Source organism: Balaenoptera physalus (assembly GCF_965194825.1).
Source record: "Balaenoptera physalus genome assembly, chromosome: 7".
NCBI lineage: Eukaryota > Metazoa > Chordata > Mammalia > Artiodactyla > Balaenopteridae > Balaenoptera > Balaenoptera physalus.
The window spans coordinates 92,710,952-92,738,171 of record NC_138886.1 but is presented as its reverse complement, the minus strand read 5'-3'; the positions used below and the strand labels follow the sequence as shown (position 1 = coordinate 92,738,171).

The following is a 27,220-nucleotide window of genomic DNA, read 5'->3' as shown; positions in this document are numbered from 1 at the left end:
ATCTAGAGGCCTGGGTCCCTGGATATGAAGGCCCTGAACCTTTATTTGGGGTAGGATGGTTTGTATATGCCTAAGAGTTTGAGATTTGGGGGCCATTTTGGAGTCTGCCCCAGAATGGGAGGAGGTGGCAGTGTGTCCCAGAATGTGAGGCTCTGAGAAGTCTCAGAACTGTTGAGGGGTTGATGTGTGTTCCAGAGTTGAGGCCTGAGAGCTGTTTAGAGAGGGGGATATGCTCTGTGTTCTAGGCTTGAAGTCTTTGACTGTTTGGGGATCTGTATCCTTAGCTATGAAGCCTGAAGGCTACTTTGTGGGTATCTTGACCACAGTGTGAGGTGTGGGTGCTGGTGTGGGGGGATCTGTTTCCATGGTGTGAGATCTCTGAGTTGTTTGGGTTCTGTATCTGCAGGGCTGTTGGCTGCATCCTGGGGGAGCTGTTGAACGGGTCCCCCCTTTTCCCAGGGGAGAATGACATTGAACAGCTTTGCTGTGTGCTTCGAATCTTGGGCGCCCCCAGTCCTCAAGTCTGGCCGGTTTGCAGGGGCCTACAGTGGGAAGGGGTGGGGGCGGGTGGCTTCTATTACCCCAATAGCTAGTGACTCCCCTGCCCTGCACCTTCTCTCTCGTGGCCCCATGCCTCCTTGACTTGCCGGACCTCGGTCCTGGCCCAGCGTGGGGTCTCCTCCTCCCCTGCCCTGCTGGAGGTGCGAGGGCCAGGGCCCAAGCCCTATCCCTTCCCACCCGTCCCCAGCACACACGCATCCAAACCGAGCTGGGCATGGAGCAGGCGCCTGAGATGTGGAGGAAGCACTGAAGGACTGAGTGAGCACGTGATGTCATGAGTGACATGTGAGCAGGGGTGCATGGATGGGGGAGTGATGAGTGAATGGGAGCAGGTAGGTGACAGGGAGCGAGAACTGACACCTTAAGGGGGCTGGCGGGGTGGGTGCCGGCCCTGATGGACCCCCTTCTCCTCCAGGAGATCAAGGACCTGCCTGACTACAACAAGATCTCCTTCAAGGATCAGGCTCCCATGCCCCTGGAGGAGGTGCTGCCCGATGCCTCTCCCCAGGCCTTGGACCTGCTGGGGCATTTCCTCCTCTACCCTCCACGCCAGCGCATTGCAGCCTCCCAGGTAGGGTGACACCCGTTGCCCTGACCCTCCTCGTCCGTGTCCTTTTGACCAGGCAGGTTGAGATTCTCAGAACCTGTGATGGGCTGGGACCAGAACCCCTGGAGCCAGGGTTAGGAGGGTGCAGGGCAGGTGTTCCTCTCCTGAGTGGACCCTAGAGCGGACCCTAGAGGGCAGGTGGCCAGGGGTGGCCCATTAGAAGGGCATGCACACGTCGCAGAAGAGCGAGTCTTGGGTTATTGGTGACTCACTTCTTCGTCCCTTCATTCCTTCAACAAGAATTTACTAGCATCTGGCACGTGCTGAGCATTGTCCTGGACCCTGATCCAGAGTGAACAGACGTGGCTTGTGCCTGTGGGGTCTCCACCCTGTGGTGAGGCAGGGCCGTCAGTCTGTGGGAGCTGAGGGGAGGGATGTTGGGACTGACTTTGGGGTCATGCAAGGCTTCCTGGAGAAGGGCAGGTTTAAGCATGGGGAGCTGTTTTCCCAAGAGAAATGATGAGCAGAGGCCTGGAGAGGAGGACCCAGGAGGGGTGGGTCGTGGCTAGAAGGCAGGGGAGGAGGGGAGGACCATGGGCTGATGGCTGATGGTGTGAGGGCCTCTGTCGGGTGTATCTGTCCATCTGGCCTCATGGCAGCCTCCCCTCCCTGCCCTCGGCACTAGCAGTGTGTGTTTACACATGCCCCTGGCGAGTTCCCATGTCAGCAGCACCTTCAGAGTGTACTGAGGCCAACTGACCACCTCTCAGCCCCCTGCTGCTGCCCCCATTCTAAGCGCCCCCCCGCCCCCATTGCCTCCCAGAATCTGCTTCTCCTGCCCATTTAGTCTTTCCTCCACGTGGCAAAGAGAGGGACCTTGTCCAGGTAGGCTGTCGCATCCTCGCCTGCAGGGCCCTCCTGGGGCTCCCTCAGAGGAGAAGCCAGGTCCTAGTGGCCCACAGCCATCACACATTTGGGGCCATCACCTCTGTGACTCTGCCAACTCCCATTCCCCTTGCTCACTCCCCTCGGGCCCCAGGGCTTCTCCATGTCCTGGGGGTCTGTGCATTTCTGTCCCTAGGCCTCACTCATTCACCTTTCAGGTCTCTGCTTGAGCGCCACCTCCCAGGGGCCTCCCTTCACCATTCTTCAGGCCTGCAGCCCCTCCAGTATTCCTCATCCCCCCCTCATACTTTCTCTTTCCCACATCACTAATCATTTGATGCCGTTTGTCTTACTTCTTTATCGTGTTTATTACCCCCACCCCTCACTATGTGGAAAACTTGAAGGCAGAGCTCTTTGTTCTGTTTACCGCTGCATCTCCTGTCTCTGGAGCAGTGCGCAAACAGTGAGCACTCCGAGGTGTTGGAGTCACCTGAACGATGAGCAGATGAAGGCAAAATCCTCTCCAGGGCAATGTTCACATCTCCTCCTCGGAGGGAAGTGGCTGAAGCTGGGACGGGGAAGTGACCAGTTTCCTTTTGCTGCCCCTTGCTTGCTACCCTCAGGCCTTCCTGCACCAGTACTTCTTCACAGCTCCCCTGCCTGCCCACCCCTCGGAGCTGCCGATTCCTCAGCGCCCAGGGGGACCTGCCCTCAAGGCCCCTCCCAGGACCCCCCCCACGTCCATGACCTCCACGTGGACCGGCCTCTCGAGGAGTCACTGTTGAACCCGGAGCTGATTCGGCCCTTCATCCTGGAGGGCTGAGACGTTGGGCCAGGCCCCACAGGCGTGTCGCCCCCTTCCCTCCCCAGGACAAGCCAGGCCTCTTGTTCTTCTGCTCCGGCCTGATTCGACCACAGTGGTCCTGCTCCTGGCCAGGCCATCCAGCCTCAGCAGAGGGGACCCTCGGCCTGTGCTGTCGGCCTCCCATCTGTTGCTGGTAACAGATCCATCAGAAGGAGGCAGTGAGTTCCGCTGCCATGCCTGCCATGGGGCTGGTTCTCTAGTTGCTGCCTTCCTGGTCAGGGACAGTCCTGGTAGAGCCATTTGGGGGAGCGCTGAGTGTAGGATGTCCTCATGTCGGAAATCCAAGTGGGAAGGAAAGTTTGGTTTGATTTTGTTCTCAGAGACATTAAACACTAGTTCACTTTTGAGATTTATTATAAAAACTCCCGGTAGTTCTACGTGATGTATGCCCCTCTTCCTTTCCAGTTGAGGGAAGTGGCTGAGGTAGCATCATCCCCTGGCCCTTGCTTCTCTGTGGTCACTGGGAAAGTGGCCCCATTCATGGCTACTTTAGTCTTGGGAGATTGCTAGTTGCTTCATGTGACAGAGCTCCCTTTTGGAGGTGAGTTGGCAGAAATCAGGACCCAGGAATGGCTCAAGTTGGGGACCCAATAAGTGACCCTCCACACCTTAAGCTGGTTTACCAACATCACCCTCAGGATACGGGTGAGCCTGGACCACATGGGCCTCCTCTTTACTCAGAGATACTGGGCAAATAAGAAGACAGACATTCCTGGAACTCATTTGTTAATTCAGTAAATCCCAATACAATCTGAACTGGCTCTTGTTTTTCTTATTAAATAATTTGGTAAGCCAATTCTAAAATATATGCGGAAATGAAAGGGTTAAGAGGAGGCAGAAGCAGAAGAAAAGGCAAAAAATGATGAAAGGACTTACCCTATCAGATACCAAGACTATCATAGGGCTGTAATAAATAAGCAATGTGGTATTGGTTCACAGATAGATAAAAACAGAGAAGTCAGAGAAACTTATTCTTAGCAATCTTGTATTCTTAAAATATTCATTTTGTGCTCATGTGGCTAAAATTCTGTAAGCACTGCAGTCACAGAGGTGACTAACAGTGCCACAGTCACTGCTCTCCAAGCTCTTAGAGGGCAAAGCACAGTAAACTCTAGTTGTTGCTTTCAGGGAAGAGTCTGAGTGTCCCATATGTCTTTAAAGATGTTTTAAGGATCTGGCCTCTGCCTGTTTGTCCAGCCACATCTGTAGACTCTAAGCTTCAGTCTAGCTCAATTTCTGGTGTCTCTCACCTTCGTATGAACGCAAGTCTGTACCCAAACCCTGACCACTGACTCTCAGCCAGTTCCACTCACAAAGACTCTAACGCTTACTCCACCCTGACATTGACCCTCACCTTTACCTTAAACCTTACACTTAACCTGACCCTATCACCCTGACCCTGACATATACACTGACTCTCACCCTCACTCAATTCTTTGCCAGCCCCTTCCCCACCCATGCCTGGCTTTGATCTTGGCATTGACTCTGACCCTCACCCAAACTCTGACCCCGTTTGACCTAGAACTAAACCTTGTCCATGAACTTGGCTCTCATCTTAACCTTAACCCTGGGTCTCTAATTGACATTCCTCTTACCTTGATGCTCATTATGATCCTGATCCTGACCGTTAACATGTCCCTGACACTTGTCCTGAGCTTGACTTATCTTTGACAATGACAGCTTCTCTCACACTGATTGTGAATACTGTGATAAATGAGATACTCACCACCTTCAATCTGATTCTGACCCTCAACTTCACTCTGCCCCTAGACTGAATCCTCACCTTGACAAGGACCATCATACTGACACACCCTGCCCTTGAACTTGCACCTTGATGCTGAACTACACTGTACACTCAAGCTGGAACTAGTCTGCACACCAAGCCTGACCATGATCCTGATCCTGACCCTCATCTTGACCTAGACCTCAACTTCATCCTGACCTGGGTCCTCATCCTAATGCTGAACCTCACACAGAACATGGACTCACACTTGGCTGTCACCATTGACACCCTAATCCCATCATGACCTTGAACCTAATCTAGACCCTGACCCTGAATTGAACTTCACACTGACACTGACTTTCATTATTATGATGACTCGTCCTCAGCCTGATCGTCACCTTCATCTTGACCCATCCTCACTTTGAAACTTAACCTTGAACTTGATTTTGACTATAAACCAAACTCTGACCCTCTGTGGTAAGCAGAATAATACCCCCCCCACCAAAGATGCCCATGTCCTAACCTATGAATACATTGCCTTACACACAAAAGGGACTTTGCAAATGTGATTAAAGCGTACAGACTTTGAGATGGAAAGAGTGTCCTGGATTATGCAGATTGGGCCAATGTAATGGGGGTTGGGGGGAGGGAGAGTTGGAGGAGGAGGACTTAATTCCTTCCAGCAGCAATAGAAAAGGGACCCACCTTGACTTTTAATTGACCTTGACCTTCACAATGAACATCATGCTCACCCTGACCCTGACACTACCTCACATTGATCTTGACCCTGAACCTGACACTGACTCTAATCCTGAACATCAACCTCACCCTCACCTTGACCCTGAATCCTACACGGAACTGGACATCCACTGTCAACTTGAATCCAACTTTCAATCTTACTTTCACCCTGACAATAACCATCATCCTAATCCTGACATTCATCCTCTCACTGATCCTCTCGAATGGAGCCTCAACCTGATCCTAACCTTGGCTCTCACACTGATCTTGAACTTGATCTTGAACCTAACCCTGGATCTAAAATTTCCCTCATAGTGATCTTGTCCTTGAACCTGATTCTGACACCATGACCCTGACCATTGTCTTATCTTGATCCTTAACCTGACATAGAATTTTACCTTGAACTGGACACTCACCCTCACGCTGATTCTGATCTTCATCACTCTGTCTCTGATCTTACCCTCATCCTGACTGTGACCCTGGCTGCTCTGACATTGAGCTTGATCATGACCTTCACCCTTACACTAACTCTGATCTGATCTTGGCCAGGGCCACGACCAAAACCAGGGTGAGGTCCAGGGTTGGGGCTAAGGCTAGGTAGGGTGAGAGCCCGGGCAGGGGCCATGATGAGGGAAGTACCAGGTTAGAGCCAGGGCTTGGGCAAGGGCCAGTGCCAGTGTAAGACGGAGGCTGAGGGTCATTCTGAAGGTGATTGTGAAGGCCAGGGTCGGGGCTAGGGCAAAGCTCAGGATGAAGGTGTGTATTAGGGTGAGTCAGGGTCAGGTGAGGGTAGGGACAGGAGTGTGGTAGATGTCAGATGCTAATGAAATCAAGGGTGATGATTAGGGCGAGGTTGAGGAAGAGGGTCAAGGTCTGGATAAGGGCCAGCACCAGGGCAAGGGCTCGGGAGGTGCTGGGTTCAGGGGCACCACAGGGTCCCGCGTGAGGGTCAGGGCGAAGGTCAGAACGAGGATGAATGTCAGTATAAGGGGGTGGGCGAGGGTCTCAGCGAATGTCAGGACAAGGGTTAGAAGCCAGTCTAAGGCCAAGTAGAAGCAGGGCCGGTGAGCGGATTAGTAGAAGTGGGTGTTCCGAACGGAAGCGTGGAGGCTGGGCGAGGATGAAGCGAGAGGGCGGGGCTCGGCCTGCGGGGGCGGAAGCGCAGCGAAGGCGTAGCCCGGCCCAGGCAACCATGGGGGCTGGCGCCGTGGAGCCGCAGATGGGTTTGCCCGAGCTGCTGCACGTCTTCTCCTTCTTGGAAGGCCGAGACATGCTCTGCGTCGCCCAGGTGGATAAGGTAGCGCGTCCTGTCCCAGGCGGTAGGCAGGGCTGGGCTCCTGGTCACTGGCGTGTCCATGGTCGGCCCGTCCCCTCGGAGCCTCCGTTTCCCAAATCTGGGAGGGAGCGTCGGACGGCCCTGAATCCGCGATCTGCAGAGGACGCTCTTGGCCCCCGGGGTGGCGACCTCGGCGACCTATGAAGGGGTTGCTGTGGAAACCTCTTATCCCTCTGTTCCTCCGTCTGTCGGTGTGTCCAGAGCCCCTGCGCGGTTGGCTTGCACTGGGCACCTGTGAACAGGGTTCACCCCTAAGATTGGCCTAGGGATCCCACCTCTTCTGGAATATTCTGGAATTCCCCTTCTGGGGCCTGCCTGGAAAGCCGTGCCCTCCCTGTGAGTGGCACCTCCTCCTGCGGGCTCCGCCTGTCCCTTCCCAGCCAGTCGAGTTCCTGTACTGGCTGTGCTCCCTAAGTGCCTGTTTGGTGCGTTAGTCTGATCTGCGCTTCTGCCCCTGTTGTGCTCCGAGCTCTTCCTCCTCTGTGCTCTTACTCAGCACAACTGTGACTAAATGATCACATACTGTGCTTGTTAAATGTTTGCTTCCCCCCCACCCCCGCTAGACTCATTCTTTTGTCTCTTGCATCACTGTGTGTATAACCACTGTATGATCACTGTGTGTATACACTCAGCGTATGGCTTGATATTTAGTGTACTCTAAGTAAATGTTTGTTGAGTAAATGAATTTCTTTACTTTTAAAATACATTATTATATCATTTTACAGAAAGATTAATAAACAGACTCTTACCTGAATTGTGTAATTATAACTTAAATGTATCAAGTAAAATACTGGGTTGCTATCCCCATTTTTACCAATAGGGAAAGTGAGTATCGTGCCGAGAGTGCATTGGCTGAGGTCGCCCAGGTAGTCTCCCAGCAGATTTTGAAAGGGAGGTGCCTTTTACCCTTTGATAGCAGCAACTTCTCCAGGTTCTGGTTTCCCTGTTAGGTAAAATGAGGTCAATAAACCCTGCCTCACAGTGTCATCATGAAGATCAGCATCTAACAGAGGCATTCTCCAAGGTGGGTAACACCCATTTTGCAGGTTATATTACATATTATAATTTTATGTTAGGGAAGTAAGAACATCTCAGTTGGGTTTTGAACTGGGAACTATAGAAAAAAAGAATGCGGAAATCTTCTTACCTGGTTTGATTATTGCAAAGTATCAACTTTACATTCCTACTAGCCAAAAAGATTTCTTAAGGACTGAGAAACTTTGATCTCGGGTGAGTGAGGGCTGTGGAAGTAGGAACCTGGGCTCAGACAGGGTGGTTGTTATTTCTGCCAGGGCCTGGAAAGCCACGTATCTGGCTGGGACCCTCAGTAGGTCTGGGCCACAGAAAGCTCCAGAGTGGTTTCTACTGAAGCTGTATAGGCTCCAGAACCCAGGGTGGCCCAGCTGGAGAGGCCAAGAAGTTCCAGGATGCAGGTGTGGGCCTGAGGGAGGGTGAGGCAGGGTACTGTGATCCCTTCCCAGGGCCACCTGAGCCTCTTCCAGATACTTCTGCAGAGAGCAGTTTGTGGGAATACGGCCTGTGTGCCCTCCCCAGGTAGCAGTTCTGTTCCTGCACCTTGGCATCTCTGGGACATCCCTTTAGCCAGAGCCTTAATTTACTCCATTGCAGCAGCCTTCTTATGGGTCCTGCTGCTCTGCCCTCGTTTCCAGTCTTTCCTTCTCTCTCTCTTTTTTATTCAATTGGCCCTACCACGTGGCTTACAGGATCTTAGTTCCCCAACCAGGGATCCAACCCGTGCCCCCTACAGTGGAAGCTCAGAGTCTTTTTTTTTTTTTTTTTAATATTTATTTATTTATTTTGCTGCATCGGGTCTTAGTTGCGGCACACGGGATCTTTGTTGTGGCACGTGGGATCTTTCGTTGCAGTGCACGGGCTCTCTAGTTGTGGTGCATGGGCTCTAGAGCGTGCATGGGCTTAGTTGCCCCAGCATGTGGGATCTTAGTTCCTCGACCAGGTATCCAACCCATGCCCCCTGCATTGGAAGGCGGATTCTTAACCATTGGACCACCAGGGAAGTCTCCAAGTCCTTCCTTCTCATAGCAGCCTAAAACACAGTTTGACTTGCCACTCTTCCATTCACAGTTCTCAAGTGACTTCTCACTGTTTTTGCCCTTCTGACTTCCAAGAGTTGGTCTAAGCCTGTCTCCAGCTCCTTTCTCTATGTTCTGATTAAGGCAACTTACTCATCATCTTTTTCATACTTCTGAATCTTTGCCCAAGCGGATCTTTCTCTCCCTGACATGCTTCAGCCGTTTTCTTAGAGGATAACTACTCATCCTTCAGGAGTTGATCAGTAGTTACTTCTGAACCCCTTGGCTCCAACTAAGTTGGTCATTCTCTCCTTTGTCATTCATTATTTGGTGTGTTTTATTTGATGGTCTGAATTTGTCTCTAACTCCCCAGGGTGAGTGTTCTTGAGTGCAAGCACTGGGTCTCATTTAGCTCTCTGTCCCCTCCACAGGGCCTGGCAGGCTAGGCACTAATTGCATGTTGACTGACCAGATACTCTTCTAGGTCTGGAATGAGGCTTCAAGGACCAAGGAACTGTGGAGGTGAGTGGAGGAAGAGCCAGGCCTGCTCAGGATAGTATCCCTCAAAGGAGAGAGGGGTGTACTTTTCAGCACTCACTGCGTTTCTGTTAAGTAGACAAGAAGGGACAATCCACAGCCCTTACCAGCAGAAAACTCCTCCCTAGTTGGGGGTGTGAGGTAGTATAGTATAGTATATTGAAATATAAGCGATTTTGTTAATCAAGTGGAGGTTGATGTAGGTGGGGGTACCAAACTCAGGGGCAGAAATGTACAGCAAATTGAATGCAGCTGGCTGATAGACAAATCAATAGACAAATAAACCACTTTTATTTGATTTCAACTTTGGTGTAACAACATAGTTATATAAGCATGTTTGATATGAGAACTTAAATAAAATTCAAAAAATTAAAAGTAGAAAATAAAAAATATTTTAATCATTAAATTATTAAATTTTTCTTTTCTGTTCATTCCTCCTTTGGAACCTGACATCTTTTCTTTTGTCCCAAGAGGTAAGTGTCAGATCTTCTGCCTCTTGCAGAATATAGGACAGACTACATAGCCTTGACTATCAACTAGGAGCTATATTTAGTTTTAGTCTTTCCTGATGGAAAACAACTGTTCACATGTAGTTTCCTCCAAACATGGAGGGAATCTTTGCTTGATGGTTTTTATTTTTAGAATAACTGTGAATTGATATATTTGAGAATTGTGGAATGCCAACCTTGCCATATTTATTTTTCAGTATCATACAGCACTGTTCTGTTTGTTGCTTTTTATTCAGTATTTTTATTGCTAATAATATTAATTAGAAAAATGATGTTAATCTCTAGTCTATTTTGAAGTAAGGGAACTTTTATTGGATTTCAGTCTTTATCGCTACAATTTGGGGGATGTACTCTAGATAGAACATTCAATTCTGGAAATTGATTTCTCTGTAGATAAGTGGACAAGAGAATGTCTTGCCAAATGTGATTCTCAAAGACACTGTGTCACTAGAAATAAATGAGTTGACTCATAGATTGGTGTAACTATTTGTGGAAGCCCTTGGAGGGCAATTCTCACAGTTGAAATGGGTAGGATGCCAACCTTAAACCCTAGTCTTTGTTCTCATCTTTACTGATAAGCTGGGGTAGGAATTTCCCTTTGAGTAACATAAGTAATATATTTCTTTCAGCAGTTCAAAAAATCTCTTGTGCAGCTTATCACCTAACCCCCACATGTATGCATGTGTTACCATATTGTGTGTACCTCCAGGTTCCTCAAGCAGATTCTTCAGCTGTCTGCAAGCCAAGTCACGAATGGGTTTTCGGTTCATTACTATTTTATAGTTTTTGGTGCTAAACTCTTTTTAGCATACAGTCATTCTTTGGGATGGTATCCTTGACCTATGTTCATATAAAAAACACTGGGTTTATGTTTCTGGAACTGGGACAACTGCAACAGCATTCCAGGAGCATTGTCACATGCACGTGTCATTTCTAATGTTGTACCTGTCATGGGTACTAGGCCCCAAAACTCTCCAGGCCCATAGGAACTCTTACGGACACAGTAAATGAACATGGTTAACCGGTCATATGTTTTTAATATGTACTCTATAATTCTAATTTAAAACACTGCAAGTTACTTCTTTAAAATGCTTCATGACCTTTTAAATTCTGCCATCTCTTTAACACACTATGTGTTAGATTTTTGGTTAAAAGGAAAATTGCAAATATTTGCTTTTGTTTAAGGTACAAATATTTTTTTTTTGTTTGTGTACAGTAGATTGTTTTGCTGTTAATTGCTATCTGAAAGGTTTTGGTGCCATGGTGTTTTTTCACTTGATACATCCTTGTATTTCAGAGGCTTGTATTTCTCATACTTTACTCATGTGCACACTTTAGCCTTGTTGACAGTCTGCCCTTTTTTTGGTCAAATCACTTGGTGTTATTTCTTCTGAATATTGGTCATGGTTCCTACTTATGGTTTGATGTATAATGGCCTTAAATATGTAGAAATAGACTTCACTTCCACAAAGAAATGTTATCCCCCCTTTTTCTTAAACCACATTATCTTCTTAGTCTAGCTTTTATTTTCACACTGTTTAGGTTGAGATATGGGTACAAGAAATTTCCCTTTCTGATTATTTCAACTAAAAGAAAATCAACAACATAAGAATGATGATGTGAGGCAGCTGATACTCAGCCTCTTAGTCCAAGAGATAAAAGGGATGGTGAAGGCCACGGTGGAGCTGAAAGCTCATTCTTTTTCGGCTTGCAGGATCCTAGCTCCCCGACCAGGGATAGAACCCAGGCCCTCAGCAGTGAAAGCGCAGAGTCCTAACCACTGGACCACCAGGGAATTCCCTGAAAGCTCATTCTTGTCTGAAGAGTACTGTTCTGTGTGGCCCCAGATAAATTTTTCCAGGTGAGAATTTGATTTCAGTATAGTTAGATCTTCTTCTTTTACCGAATTAGTATGTGAAATCTCTTGATTTTTAAGTATTGGCAGCTAGTTCACATAGGCCAATCCTATGCAGGCCAGACAAGGTAATCTGGATGCCCATTCTGCCTGCAGGCTGTGAATATGCTACTTCTGGTAGAAGGAACAGGGTTTCAGAGGGTACAGGAAAACCCATATCCAACATAAGCACTGGATCCTTCACAGTGTGTTAGAAGGTCACTGGTGCCTAGTACAGAGCCTGACACATAGATGCTCGGTGAGTGTACAGGCTTTGAATGGAGAGAAACTCTTTGCGTTGTACTTATTGGGACCATGGGCTGTGAGCTACTTATTTCCCACCCAGCCTCATTTTTCTCCTCTGTGAGATATGACTGGAGTCCTCTGATGCTGTATCAACTCTGGTGACTGTAAATTTTGAAAGCCTTTGTCCATGGGGCCTCCCTAATCCTCTCCCAGATGTTCACTCTCCTTGTGTTTTACTCCCATGGCACCATAGGCTGCCCCTTCTGAAACTTAGCATTTCTCTCCAGAATTTTAGTTTTACTTATCCTCCTAACCACCAGCTGCGAGTACTCATAGGGCAAGGACCATGTCTCACTCACTTTGGGGTCCACAGACTAGGTGGGGATTCAGTATTCTCCATAGTGTGGATGAGCTAATGTTTTATCTTCAACAACCTTATAAGCGAGTTGCTATCATAGAATTGACAGTAGTTACTGATACATACAAGTTAAGGATGCAGACTCTTGGAAAATGGTGGATTAATGACTTCTGAAAATTTTCTCCTCCGTAAAAGCAATGAGAAAACTGGCATAAATTGTCAAAATCAACTTTTACAGAACTCTGGAAATTAACCAGAGACTTACAGTAGTCTGGGAAATGTTTATTCAAGAAAAAAATGGCTTATTCTCAGTAAGAGCAGCAAGTGTTCACTTGCCCTGTTCCCATAACAACCTTCCAGCTTTGTGTTAGCCTTGAATACCAACAGTTCACAATCACAGTGAAAGCAGGAGCCGCAGTCACTGGAAGGGTAAGAATGGGATGAGAGATTCTTCAAAGCCTTATTCCCAGAGAATTGTCATTGTTCAACCTGTCTGGTGTTTCCTGGAAGAGCTCACGTGTAAGCTGTCTTTATTTTACCTTGCTTGGTGTTCATCCAATGTGAAAAACCTTTACCTTGGGGCATTTGTCAAAACAACTAAAGAGAATTGATTAACTTTTTAATTAGTCTTTAATCAGAGTTGATGAATGATAGTTAAGGAAACAATAGGCTAACCAAAGAGTTTAAAAGGAAAAGCTGGGAATGTGATGTCCTGAGGGGTTTTGGAAAGCTCCAACACATTCCTAGGAATCTAGAAGGCCAAGTGCTTGTGCAGGGCTGTGTGCTAACTCAGGGAAGATATAAAAGGGCTCTAAACTTTTACCTCTGGTTAACCTTGAGGTTCTGTGGAAGCAGGAAGTGAAGACTAAGGCAGAGAAGTCAACTGCCTGGCTGAGTGTTGCACACATGCCCCAACCTGCACATAGAGCCTTTGGCAATGACTAGGAAACTTAGTGGTTCCAGAAATTTAGGAAATCTCTGTCCTCTCATTACTGCACATTAATTTAACTGAGCAGAGACATAAGTGGCCCTACATAACAAAGAATACAGACTTTCAGAGTTACTTCAGAAACTTTTCAGTTACTTCACTAAACAAACAAAAAATAATAAGGGCAATAATAACAAACCGGGGGTGGGGTGGAATCAGATTTCCAGAGTTCTACATTATGTTATTTAAAATGTTCAGTTTTCAACAGAAGTTATAAGTCATGCAAAGAAATAAAGTGTCGCTAGTATGCAGGAAACAAAGCAAACAATAAAGACTGTCCCCAAGGAAGCGCAGGCATCAGACCTACTAGACAAAGACTTTAAATCAACTATTTTAGTATGTGCAAAGAACTAGAGGAAACCACGTGAAAAGAACTGAAGGGACGTATGAGAACAGTGTCTCATTTAATAGAGAATATTAATAAAGAGAAATTATAAAAAAAAAAACTAAACAGAAATTATGGAGTAGGAAAGTACAATATCAAATTAAAAATTCAAGAGCAGATTTGAGCAGGCAGAAGAAAGAATCAGTAAACCGGAATATAGGTCAGTTGAGATTATCCAGTCTGAGGAATGCAATGAAGCTAAAGATGAAGAAAAATGAATAGTGCCTAAGAGACCTGTGGGACACCATCAAGCATGCAAGCAACAGATAATAGGGAGTTCCAGATGAGAGGAGAAAGAAAGTAGAAAGTATTTAAAGATATGACTGAAAACTTCCCAAATTTGATGAAAAATGTTAATTTACACATCCAGAAGCTCAGTGAGCTGCCAGTAGGATAAAGTCAAAAGAGATCCATGTCGAGACACATTATAATCCAACTTGAAAGCCAAAGACAGAATCTTGAAAGCATCAAGAGAGAATCAACTCATCATGTATGGGACAACCCCAATGAGAGTAGCGGTTGATTTCTCATAAAAAACCATGGAGCCCAAAAAGGAGTGGGCTGATTTGTTGAAGGTGTGGAAAGAAAAAGATTGTCATCAAGAACTCTATATCCTTTGCTGTGCAAAAGCTTTGAAGTTTCATTAGGTCCCATTTGTTTATTTTTGTTTTTATTTCCATTACTCTAGGAGGTGGATCAAAAAAGATCTTGCTGTGATTTATGTCAAAGAGTGTTCTTCCTATGTTTTCCTCTAAGAGTTTTATAGTGTCCGGTCTTACATTTAGGTCTCGAATCCATTTTGAGTTTATTTTTGTGTATGGTGTTAGGGAGTATTCTAATTTCCTTCTTTTACATATAGCTGTCCAGTTTTCCTGGCACCACTTATTGAAGAGACTGTCTTTTCTCCATTGTATATCTTTGCCTCCTTTGTCATAGATTAGTTGACCATAGGTGCCTGGGTTTATCTTTGGGCTTTCTATCTTGTTCCATTGATCTATGTTTCTGTTTTTGTGCCAGTACCATATTGTCTTGATTACTGTAGCTTTGTAGTATAGTCTGAAGTCAGGGAGTCTGATTCCTCCCGCTCCGTTTTTTTTTTTTTTTTTTTTGCACAAAAAAGGAAACCATAAACAAGACGAAAAGACAACCCTCAGAATGGGAGAAAATATTTGCAAACGAATCAACGGACAAAGGGTTAATCTCCAAAATATATAAACAGCTCATTCAGCTCAATATTAAAGAAACAAACAACCCAATCGAAAAATGGGCAGAAGACCTAAATAGACATTTCTCCAAAGACATACAGATGGCCAAGAAGCACATGAAAAGCTGCTCAACATCACTAATTATTAGAGAAATGCAAATCAAAACTACAATGAGGTATCACCTCACACCAGTTAGAATGGGCATCATCAGAAAATCTACAAACAACAAATGCTGGAGAGGGTGTGGAGAAAAGGGAACCCTCTTGCACTGTTGGTGGGAATGTAAATTGATGCAGCCACTATGGAGAACAATATGGAGGTTCCTTAAAAAACTAAAAATAGAATTACCATATGATCCAGCAATCCCACTACTGGGCATATACCCAGAGAAAACCGTAATTCAAAAAGACACATGCACCCCAATGTTCATTGCAGCACTATTTACAATAGCTAAGTCATGGAACCAACCTAAATGCCCATCAACAGACAAATGGATAAAGAAGTTGTGGTACATATATACAATGGAATATTACTCAGCCATAAAAAGGAATGAAATTGAGTCATTTGTTGAGACGTGGATGGATCTAGAGACTGTCATATAGAGTGAAGTAAGTCAGAAAGAGAAAAACAAATATCGTATATTAACGCATGTATGTGGAACCTAGAAAAATGGTACAGATGAACTGGTTTGCAGGGCAGAAGTTGAGACACAGATGTAGAGAACAAACGTGCGGACACCAAGGGGGGAAAACCACGGTGGGGTGGGGATGGTGGTGTGCTGAATTGGGCGATTGGGATTGACATGTATACACTGATGTGTATAAAATTGATGACTGATTATAAATAAATAAACAAATAAATAAATAAATAATTCTATATCTAGCAAAATGAAGGAGAAAATTAAGACATTCCCAGATTAACAAAAGCTCTGAGAATTTGTTGCTAGCAGACTTGCCCTACAAAAAATACTAAAGAGAGTCTTTCAGATTGATATGAAAGGACATTAGACAGGAACTTGAATCCACGTGAAGAAGTAGCACCAGTAAAGTAACCATATGGGTGTATATAAAAGGCAACATAAATGAATTCTTTTGTTTGTAACTCCTTTTTTCCTATGTGATTTAAAGGACAACTGCATAAAACAATAATTGTGACTCTCCATTGGGTACATAACGTATGAAGATGTAATCTGTATGACAATAACAGCATGAATGAGAGGGGCATAAAATGGAGCTACACAGGAGCTAAGTTTTTTGATACTATTAAGTTGATATTAATCAAAACTAGATTGTCATAAATTAAGATTTTTATCCAGTAATCCCCAAGGCAACCACTAAGAACTAAAAGAATATACAGTTGAAGAAATGACAAGGCAATAGGACACAAGAAAATACTTAATACAAAAGAAGGCAGTAATAGAGGAATAGAAGGAAAAATGCATAGAAATAAGCAAAATGACATGTAAATCCTATCTTATCAGTAGTTGTATTAAATATATATGGATTAAACACTCCAATGAAAAGGCAGAGATTGGCAGAAGGGATTAAAAATATCCAAGTATATGCTGTCTACAATAGACACACTTTAGATTCAAAGATACAGGTTGAAAATAATAGAATGGAAACATATACCATGCAAACAGCAACCAAGAGAGAGCTAGAATGACTATGCTAATATCAGACAAAACAGACTTTAAGACAAAAAGTGTTACTAGGGACAAAGAAGGATATTTTATAATAATAAACAGATCAATCCATCAAGAAGATCTAAAAATTATAAATGTAAATGGACCTAATAACAAAGCAACAAAATGCATGAAGGGCTGACAAAATTGAAGGGAGAAATAGTTCAACAATAGTTGACGGCTTCAAAAAAATGCAGACTCTTGAGTTCCAGTTGCATGACCGAGGCTGCATGACCCTGGGTTAGTTGTTTAACCTCTCTCTCATGTCTAAAATGGAGATGAGGACCTACCTTATGGGGTTGTTATATAGTTTGACTGGAAACACGAAAAGCACCTATTCCTGACACGTGGTGAGCACTCGTTCAGTGTCATATCATTATCCCCATTTAACAGTGGAGGAAACTGAGACCTACATAGGCAAAGTGAGTTGTCCAAGCTAGTAGATGGTGAAGCTGGGAATCAAAGCTAGGCCTATTGATGCCAAAACACCTTCTAATGACTCCTTTTCTGCCTGGGACTGTGGGTCTTTGTTTCAGGCAGCTGTGTCTGAGACGCTGGTCCTCCTGTAAAGCCTCCCAGACGACCCTGGGCACACAGACATGGAAACAGTACTATCTCTGCTGATCCGAGCTGGAGTTCCGAATGGAATCTGGGTGGCCAGAGAAGGACTTTATCCGCAAAGCCATTGCTGGGCACAAAGGTAAGGGGTGGGGAAGGTGGTAACTCTGTGCATTCCCACTCTTTCCCTGGTCAGATCTCTAGGGATTTGGTTTTTCAGCCAATTAGTTGGAAAATGCCACATAATGAGGACATACCCTGCTATGTTCTATACCTGTGTTATCATTTGATCCTCACAGAGATCATTACATCTATTTCAGAGTAGAAAGAAACAGAAACTAAGAGATAAGGATGTTGTAACTGTTGTTCACAGTAACATGGCTGGTGGGTGGTAGGCAGTCCTGGGCATGATACCCAAATTGTAAGTCTGAAGTCCCAGCTCTTTCTGTCCACCACTGTCCCCAGAATCAGCACCTGTCATGCTCCTGAGAGAGAAGAGGAATGAATTGCCTGCCTCCCCTTCACCAAGTTGAATGTTCACATGCCAGGCATCCATGTGTGTGCTTAAGGCAAGTCTGTGTTCTCTTTCAGGAGAGATAGATGAGCTGGCCTACATCTCAACCAAAGAGTACTGGTTTGATGGGCGGGAGAAGTCCGTGGCGTGCACCGTGTCGTCAGATGGCACCGTGTGTGCCTGGGATCTGCAAGAGGTGAGCTGTCCAGGAGGGGGCCAGGATGAGAAGTGACCAGATGCTGCTATGTCCTCAGTCTTAGCGAGGCCCTTTGCCTTTATTCTCTTTAACCATCACAGCCAACTTGTGAGGTGAGGAGTGGGAGCCCCATTGTACAGATGAGAAATCTGAGCTGCAGGAGGCTCAGTCGCTGTGCCAGGTCACACTTCAGACTTGAGTCTGATTGATCGCAAATGCCCTTGACTCTCTGCTGTCCTGCCTCAGGGAGATGGGCATTTTTGCAGTGCCTGATGGAGGCTGTTTATGCAAGGGGATGACAGCTGCCATGCCCAGTTCTGTGATGTCCACACTGGAGCCAATGCCAGCCTCTGGGTGGTTTTGCCCAGATAATGCAGCTTTTACTCACCCCACTTGCAAACTTAAGTGTTACAACCTCGATAACTTGATTAGTATTTTGGACTTGGTTGGTACTAATTGTTAAAAAGCTTTCCTATCCATTTTCATATTCTCTGATTGCTCTTTTTTGTTGTTTAAAGGATACAGTTATTTGCATCATATGTCTTTCCTCCATGGTCAGTTTTTCATTTGTTTATCATGTTTTTTTTTTCTCTTCCACGTGCTTTATTTTCCTCATATACAGTGATGTTTGACATTATAATTTCGAGTGAAGGTCTCTGGTGACTGATGGGTGCAGGTGGCTGGTCTCTGTTTCATTGCAGTTGTGTTGCCCTGAAAGAGACCCACCTTAGGCTGTGGGCATGAGACCACACAGGCTTAGATGAGGGGCTCTTGGGCAGGAAGAAGACCTGAAGGCTGGGAGGTTCCATAGTTGCCAAAACAAAAAGGTCTTGACTTGAACATAAAGAGCTTTGGTGCTGGGGTGGCAGACCTTTTCTGTAAAGGGCCAGAGAGCAAATATTTGAGGCTTTGCAGACCACATGGTCCTGTTGCAACTACTTAACTATGTGGCTGAAAAGCAGAAGCAGCTGTAGACAAGAAGTAAAAAAAAAGGGAGTGGCTGTGTTCCAATAAAACTGTACTTATGGACCCTCACATGTGAGTTTCTTGTTTTTTTCATGTGTCATGAAATATTCTTTGATTTTTTTTTTTTTTAACGAAAATACAAAAATGGTTAGTGGGCTGGGTTTGGCTGCAGGCTGTGGTTTGTTGAACTCTAGTGTGGTCCGTTGGTCACAGTGTGGGACTGTTAGACAGGGCTAGACCCTTCTGCACCCATTCTGCCTGGCTTGCCAACCTTAATCCTCTTTGTGAACACATCTCCAATCTTATTTTATTTTTAGAAAGCTCAATCATTTTGTTGGAGTCATGCAGTATGTAGCCTGTTTCTGCGCTCTGTTCCCCTGGTTGCTACTTTCTATTCTGAAATGGGAAGGGGAGTTTCACTGCTTCTTTGCCCACTTCCATACTACTAGCCACTAGTGAATAATGTGTATTCTCCGAGACCTAGTTGACATGACCCAGTCACCGGTGCCGAGTTCCTACTAGTAATAGTCTTGTTAGCTGTTTAAGCAACAGAAATCAACTGTTGATTTGTTGATGTGAGGGGGAAGAAAGAAAAGAATGGAAGAATACTGGGATATCATGATTGGAAAAAGATCATGCTAACATGATAACACCTGATAGAAAAAGAACCGTAATAACTCCAAATTGGAAAGAAACCCCATGTGGCAACTCTGAGAAACTCAGAAACAGCAATTAGAGGATTGGTTCTCTGACGCCCTATCCTAATGTGCTGTGGGCCTGCTGGACCCGGGCTCTTTACCTCGCTGTTCTAGCTTTCAGAATCCTGGGAGAGACCATGTATCTGGGAATCAGCCCATCTCGGACCAGTCATTTTCCTCTGTGCTAATGGCCGTGACAGGGCATGGGCCTTCGCCAGGCCTGGCCCGCGGTGGCACTGCTGGGTACACCACTGGGAAGGGCATGTTCTGAGCAGGGCAGTTGCAGATATGCAACAGAAACTGTTTACAACCACAAGGCTGAATTAGTTTATCTGTAAACCTGGGTTCCTTGGGGACCAAGTGAGACGTTCCACGTGGAAGTTCACTTTATGCAGCCCTGCAAAGCCCAGGTCCTGAGTACGGCCCAGGTCCCCAGCACAGCCTAGGTCCCAAGCACAGCCCAGATCCCGGGCAGGGTGGGTAGTGTTGGGTCCTGCCTCCCTGCCCAGCCTTCTTCAGTTGAGCCATAGGTAACCACTGGGAGTGCTTCAGACATCCTGTGCCCAGTGCACATGAAGAACCCCACCCTCAATCCCCCTGCAATGGCACCAACCCCAGGCAGTCTCAACACCCACGCTCAGCCACTGCTCTCCTCCAGGACACACCTGTCTCCTCTATGGTGGAACATTGCTTCTGTGTTGTGTTCCCTACCATGCTGTGCAGCCTGTGAGGATGGGGATCATATCCTTTACACCTACATGTCCCCAGTATGCACTGGGTGATGGTCGAATGAATGAAAATAATAAGTGTTTAGGAAATAAATGGGCCCTATGGGAGTTGTTACATTAATTTTGTTGTTGCCTAGGGCACGGAGATCTGTCGAGCCCTCTACAGCCTGCAGCTCTGGTGAATTTGGTGACTTACCCTCGGCTGCAACTGGTTGTCACCGTGGACAAGCAGGGACTGATCAAAGTATGGAAAGCAGAGAACGGGTGTGAGCAAGCCTCCTGCCTGCCTACATACTGTGACTTTCCAGAAGGCCCCCTCCTGCTGGTGAGTGACCCAGCTCTCAGGAACCTCTGCTGTTTCCCAGGGTCTGTGGACCTGGCACCAGACCACTGTGCCAGGTGGCACTTCAAGCCAGGCCCTCCACATGGCAGACCAAGTGACCACATAATTCTGCTCGGTCCCCCAAGCTCCTCCTTGCCTGCCACGTGGAGGGCAGACTCCTCATCCCCCTTCGGCTCTAGTGTGCCACAGCCTGTTCCCTGGCCCCATCTCTGCAGCCTCTCACCCCTTCAGAGTGAGGTCCAGCCCTGTGGGCTGCGTGTGTTTTCTTGTCCACAGGCCCCTGCTTTCCTGTCTCCTGGTCCTACTCATAGTCTTTCTTCCCCTTGAAGTTCCTTCTCACTACTGCATTCTCACCCTTCTTTCCCCCTTTTCAAGTCTCCACGAGGGCCCAACTCAAAGGAAAACTGAGGCATGTTCGACAGAATGCAAGCATTTGCCTCAGATGATGAAGGCCTTCTGCTGCCAGGACATTTGTTTTAGAGGTGATTCTTGGGCATTGGGAGGGAGCATTTGGCCAGAGAGAAATGGCAAAAGTGGGTGTTAGCTGGCAGATTGAGGAAGTAGCTCTCACCTGGGGGCAGTATCCTCCTCCTGGAGGGAAGGAGGTCTTTGCAAGTGTGGGCAAACTGGCATCCCAAATATCAAGATGAGCAGACATCCAGGAACAGTTTCATATGTAAACAGAACTAACTCTGTAAAAGAACTAAGCTCGTAAACAAAAAAAGTAAAACCTGATGAAACAGATTTCACATAAACAACTCTAGTTGTTTAAAGAAGACTTTGGAATAAGTGTAATTAACATCTCCAGAGCAATTTGAGAATATATTGTGTAGATGAAGAGGAAGCCACTAAGTTTCTTTCCTGGGAATGGTAGAGCACATGATTCACACATACTTGTCAGTGAAGGACAATTAGAAAAATTAGAATATATATCAAGTCAGAGAGCTAAAAAGAGCAAACGGTTTCTAGGCCAAGATTCAGAAGATGGCAGAAATCAAAGTGCTGAGCCTAACAATGGGGCTGCTTTTGCCCTGGAGATGTTTACTACAAAGCTAAGGGGCTGAGCAGAGCTTAATAACCAAGTAGACAAAAGTTGGACGGCAGGGCCACCAAGGAATGGAGCCCTGTGAATCCTCTTACGTTGGGTGGGTTATCAAGTTTCAACCTAAGAGGGAGGGTGGTCTGAAAGTAAACAGTCCCTGAACTGGCTGCAGCTGCCCAGTTACTGGCTGGGAGTAAATGAAAATCCTTTCTGGAGAAGGTTAACAACTCCCAAGGCCTCTCTTTTCAAATACAGTGTTCAGCACTCACTTAGAGATAAGTAGGCACATGAGGTAAGATGATATGAACTACCCAAGGCAATCTACAGATTCAGTGCAATCCCTATCAAACTACCATTGGCATTTTTCACAGAACTAGAGCAAATTTTTTTTTAAATTACATGGAAACACAAAAGACCCCGAATAGCCAAATCAATCTTGAGAAAGAAAAATGGAGCTGGAGGAATCAGACTCCCTGACTGCAGACTATACTACAAAGCTACAGTAATCAAAACAGTATGGTACTGGCGCAAAAACAGAAATATATATCAATGGAATAGGATAGAAAGCCCAGAAATAAACTCACGCTCCTATGGTCAATTAATCTATGGCAAGGGAGGAAAGAATATACAATGGAGAAAAAACAGTCTCTTTGATGAGTGGTGCTGGGAAAACTGGACAGCTACATGTAAAAGAATGAAATTAGAACATTCTCTAACACCATACACAAAAATAAACTGGAAATGGATCAAAGACCTAAATGTAAGTCCAGACACTATAAAACTCTTAGAGAAAAACATAGGCAGAACATTCTTTGACATAGATCAAAGCAATATCGTTTTTGATCCACCTCCTAGAGTAATGAAAATAAAAACAAAACTAAACAAAAGTGACCTAATTAAGCTTAAAAGCTTCTGCACAGCAAAGGAAACCATCAGCAAAACAAAAAGATACCCATAGAATGGGAGAAAATATTTGCAAATAATGCAACTGACAAGGGGTTAATCTCCAAAATATACAAACAGCTCATGGAGCTCTATGTCAAAAAAACAAACAACCCAATCAAAAAATGGGCAGAAGATCTAAACAGACAGTTCTCCAAAGAAGATATACAGATAGCCAAGAAGCATATGAAAAGATGCTCAGCATCACTAATTATCAGAGAAATGCAAATCAAAACTACAATGAGGTATCACCTTGCACCTGTCAGAATGGCCATCATCAAAAAGTCTACAAACAGTAAGTGCTAGAGAGGGTGTGGAGAAAAGGGAACCCTCCTACACTGTTGGTGGGAATGTAAATTGGTACAACCACTATGGAGAACAATATGGAGGTTCCTTAAAAAACTTAAAATAGAGCTACCATATGATCCACCAATCCCACTCCTGGGCATATATCTGGAGAAAACCATAATCCAAAGGGATACATACACCCCAGTGTTCATTGCAGCACTATTTACAATGGCCAGGACATGGAAGCAACCTAAATGTCCATCAACAGAGGAATGGATAAAGAAGATGTGGTACATATATGCAATGGAATATTACTCAGCCATAAAAAAGAATGAAATAATGCCATTTGCAGCAAAATGGATGGACCTAAAGATTATCATACTAAGTCAAGTAAGTCAGACAAAGACAAATATCAGATATCACTCATATGTGGAATCTAATTTTTTTTAAAAAAGATACAAATGAACTCATTTGTAAAACAGAAGCAGACTTAATAGATATCAAAAACAAACTTATGGTTACCTAAGGGGAAACGTGGTGGGGAGGGATAAATCAGGAGCTTGGGACGAATACACACACTACTATATATAAGATAGATAACAAGGACCTACTGTATAGCACAGGGAACTCTACCCAATATTCTGTGATAACCTGTATGAGAAAAGAATGTAAAAAAGAATGAATATATGTATATGTATAACTGAATCACTTTGCTGTACAGCTGAAACTAACACAATGTTGTAAGTCAACTATACTCCATAAAAAAGAAAAAAAGATAACATGAACTAGAACCTGCAGGATAAACAGCTGACAATGTCAGTAGAGCCCCAGGGGATTTGGATATTGTAGTTAATAGACACAAACACTAGCACACCTGTGGTTGCCCTGCTCAAGGAGATAAATTTCAACAGAGAACTTAAAGCCGTGAAAAATGACATACAGATTTGGAAAAGAACCAAGTAGAAAGAAATTCTGGAGTAGCAAAACTGAATAACAAACGTTAGGACTCAGCGGATGAATTCAATAGCAGAGTGGACAATTGAATCCCACAAAAGTCTGGGGTGGGTGGGGGGAGCTTGTGGGCCACTGGCAGTGTTCTTAACTAAGGTGGTGACATGAATATTTACTTTGTAAAAATGTACTGAGCTCTTATGTTTATGTCTTGTGCAATTTTCTATGTGTATTATATACATCAATTAAGAAGTTAAGAGTATGAAAGAATTAGTGAACTGGAAGATAAAAGTAATTATCTACAATGGAATGGGGAGACGAGGAGTGGTAAATGTGGAAGAGAGGCTGAGAGATGGAGACCAGTGCTTCTCAGACTTGAATGGGATGTGACTCACCTGTGGATCTTGTTTAAATGAAGATTCTGATTCAGTGGATCCCTGGGGATGCCTGAGATGCTGAGTTTTTAGAAGCTTCTTGAGAATATTGATGCTATCAGGTCATAGACCACACTTTGAATGGCGAGGCCATAAAGGATCCATGAAAAAATTTTAGTATTTGTTTATTTTATATCCTAAGAGTAGGTGAGGCAGGGGCGCATAGGAAACATTTGAAGAGATGATGGTAGATATTTTTCCAAAATAGACTAAGGACAGTACTCCATGGAATCAAGAAGGCCCTGCAAACCCCAAGCAGGGTAAATAAAAATAAATCTGCATATAGACCCATCAGAGTGAACTGAGATAACTGAAGACTAAGAAAAATGTATTTAATAGCAGCGAGAGGAAGTAAAATGACCTTCGGTGTAATACTAATGAGACTTCTTCAGGCAGAGGGAAAATGATCACAGACGAAATGTCAGAGAAGCAGGAAAGATCGATGAGCCGCAACAGTGAGGAAATCCACCTCACCTTTGATGAGGAAATCTAAATATTGACTGTATAAAACAGCAACAACAATGCCTTGTGGACTTTAAACTATATGTAGAAATAAAATGCATGACTTTAGCATTTAGGCTAGGGGAGGTTTATGAGGAACTAAAAGGTCTAAGCTCCTTGAATTGTCGGAGAAGATTAAATGTACCAATTAGCAGTATACTTTATAAGGCAGGCTGCAAATAGTAATCTCTTGTCTAACTCCTAGAAGAATAGTATACAGCATATAGCTTCTAAATCATAAGAGGAAGATGAATGTGTTTTGTGGTTGCACCATAGGGGGCAGGATCAACCTGACCCAAAATGTGGCTTGGTTATTGTTGACTGAAAAAAAAAAAAAGCACAACCTAAAAGTTGAGAGTTATGTTTTATTGGGTGGACTTTCTGAGGACTGCAGGCCCGGGACATGGCATCTCAGATGACATTGCAGAAACTGTTCCGAAGAGGCAAGGGTGGGGAGCCAGGATATATAGGAGATTCTCAACAAAAGACCAGGTAGTCAGAACATCAAAAGATTACTGTTAATAAAAGAAAACCAGATTTCTCAAGTTATGGAATTTAGCACTTTTCTATGTTTGGGAAGATGCAAGAGCCTGGGCTCACTGAAATCATTCCTTTGATATGCACCTTAAATATCTGGGGCCAATATCCTGTGTTTTCTCATCCTGTGTTTCCTCAGGGTACACTGGCAGAACCAGGGGGTGCGGCAGTGGCTGAGGGTTTGGCAGTGAGCAGCCCATTTGTCTACATCCTGGGTTCCCTTAGGGCTCACCCTCCGGTGGCTGTAATATGATGGCTTGATGGCTGCAACATCCTTTGTTTACTGATATGGCAGGCAACATTTTAGTTCTCATTATCAAGACTGATGATGCCACACATGCAGCGAGTGGGAGTGAAAAGGTCAATTTTTCACATAATGAGACTTTGTTGGGAGAGCAGGGTGGGCTCCCAGGAGGCAGCTCTGGAAATGGCTTGAGGAAGCAGGGAGGAGTTACTGACTCTGGCTTTCCCTGTGGTTTGGGAGGTGGGGTTCTTACCCTGGGCCAGGGTTTACTGGTGTGAATTCTCTGCAGGTGCCCCTTTCTTATCAGCTTGCCCTGGGGTAAGAGAGGGGGGTGGTCCTTAAAGGCTATCAGCTGTCAAACATCAAAAATGGAGTAAGTTATTATGATGCATTTCTGATGTTTGATGACTGACAGGTGCATGTTTCATTTCCCTGAACCTGAACTTGTATAAGTAGGCCATATGGTCCTCTGTGAGGCCTGCGTTCTAAATTGGCAGATGAAGGGAAGTTCTCTTGAATGACTGGCTCAAGAGCTTGGTGTTGTGTGTTTTTTAAAGTGAAATGAGAGTCTTGGTCACTGTTGGTAATGTCTGGGTCTCCAAAGGGGATAGGAGTGCCTGCTATGTGCAGACATGTGTGACTATCATTTATATCTGGGGTGTTTGGGGGGCAAGAGGTCCTGAGGTCTTCCTCCCAAATGGGAAAGCTTGGATGAGAATTTAGTTTCTGCATTGGCTGGCCACATGGCCATGCCACTGGCAGTGGCCAAAGAGTGTAAACATGCTGGTTGTTTGCTGGGGCATCAAGGGCTAAGGTGACTGAGATGACAGCCTGAAGGTCAACCATTTGTGTGGACTGTTGTGTCTGTCCTTTATCAGGGACACCCGGTAAGGTACGGGCAGCAGCAGTGCTCTGGTGGGCCGTGTGGCATGGGACAGTGGCAGTGCTCTCTATACCACGAGAGAATTGCCTTTCATGTCTACTCAGAGGGTGGCCTGCTCCAGTGTCATTGCCTGTGGCAAGGGTCTGAGGACAACAGGAAGCTACTTCCTCCTGCACCAGATGGCCAGGCCTGCCTTCATCCTGAAGATGTCATTTCTGTCTTAGCAAGGAGGCTCCAGTGGCTGTGCGGAGCCTGCAGGATGCTACCTCCACGTCCCAAGGCATAATACGTACCTGGGAACAGAGAGTCACCTGTGATCTGAACCTGAACCTGTGATCACCTCTGTCACCACTAGGGCCCAGATGTAGCCTGCAGCTTTCACTTTGATGGTGTGTTGTGCGGGGCTGAGGTCGGTAGGTTTTGTATCAGAAGCACTGATTTTCTTGAGGTTGCCCTGTCGGAGGATGGGGCAGGATCAACCCCCTACACAAAATTTGGCTCAGATTTGGAGACTGCTGACTTTACACATGCACCAGTGGGGTACGGAAAAGGGTATCCCCCCAAAATTCAGGTCTACCCAGAGCCTCAAAATGTGACCTTCTTTGGAAATGGTGCTGCTGCGATGTATTTATTTATTTATTTATTTATCATCTTTATTGGAGTATAATTGCTTTACAATGGTGTGTTAGTTTCTGCTTTATAACAAAGTGAATCAGCTATACATACACATATACCCCCATATCTCCTCCCTCTTGCACCTCCCTGCCACCCTTCCTATTCTGCGATGTATTTAGTTAAGGATCTCAAGATGAAATCATCCTGGATTTAGTCTGGGCCCTTAATCTAACGGTATCTTGCTAAGAAGAGGAGAGGGCACAGAGAC

The 27,220-nt window shown here is 45.2% G+C and overlaps 2 protein-coding genes and 1 long non-coding RNA gene across 8 annotated transcripts in view; 2 read left to right on the top strand and 1 right to left on the bottom strand.

The window, feature by feature from the left end:
* LOC309664437 (cyclin-dependent kinase 20-like) overlaps positions 1–27,220 on the top strand; it is an 86,621-nt gene that overhangs the window by 3,862 nt on the left and 55,539 nt on the right. For 2 of the 4 annotated variants that reach the window (XM_082469877.1, XM_082469875.1), the window contains 3 exons: positions 407–530; positions 977–1,132; positions 2,617–3,614. In XM_082469877.1, coding sequence (XP_082326003.1) covers positions 407–530; positions 977–1,132; positions 2,617–2,778 — 442 coding nt within the window. In that variant the 3' untranslated portion in view covers positions 2,779–3,614. Of the gene's footprint in view, positions 1–406; positions 531–976; positions 1,133–2,616; positions 3,615–27,220 lie in introns of those variants that run through there. The other 2 variants (XM_082469876.1, XM_082469878.1) reach the window with 2 other exon arrangements.
* The window catches only part of LOC309664484 (uncharacterized protein), a 104,035-nt gene continuing 95,344 nt past the window's right edge, over positions 18,530–27,220 (bottom strand). For 2 of the 3 annotated variants that reach the window (XR_014265802.1, XR_014265803.1), the window contains exon 4: positions 23,903–25,188. Coding sequence is in view for 1 of the 3 variants with exons in the window: in XM_082470005.1 (XP_082326131.1) it covers positions 18,537–18,656 (120 nt within the window). In the remaining 2 variants the exon portion in view is untranslated. Of the gene's footprint in view, positions 18,657–23,902; positions 25,189–27,220 lie in introns of those variants that run through there. The other variant, XM_082470005.1, reaches the window with a different exon arrangement.
* Positions 20,406–27,218, top strand: LOC309664539. The gene is made up of 3 exons (XR_014265907.1): positions 20,406–20,497; positions 20,891–20,997; positions 26,442–27,218. It is a non-coding gene; the product is annotated as an uncharacterized lncRNA (long non-coding RNA).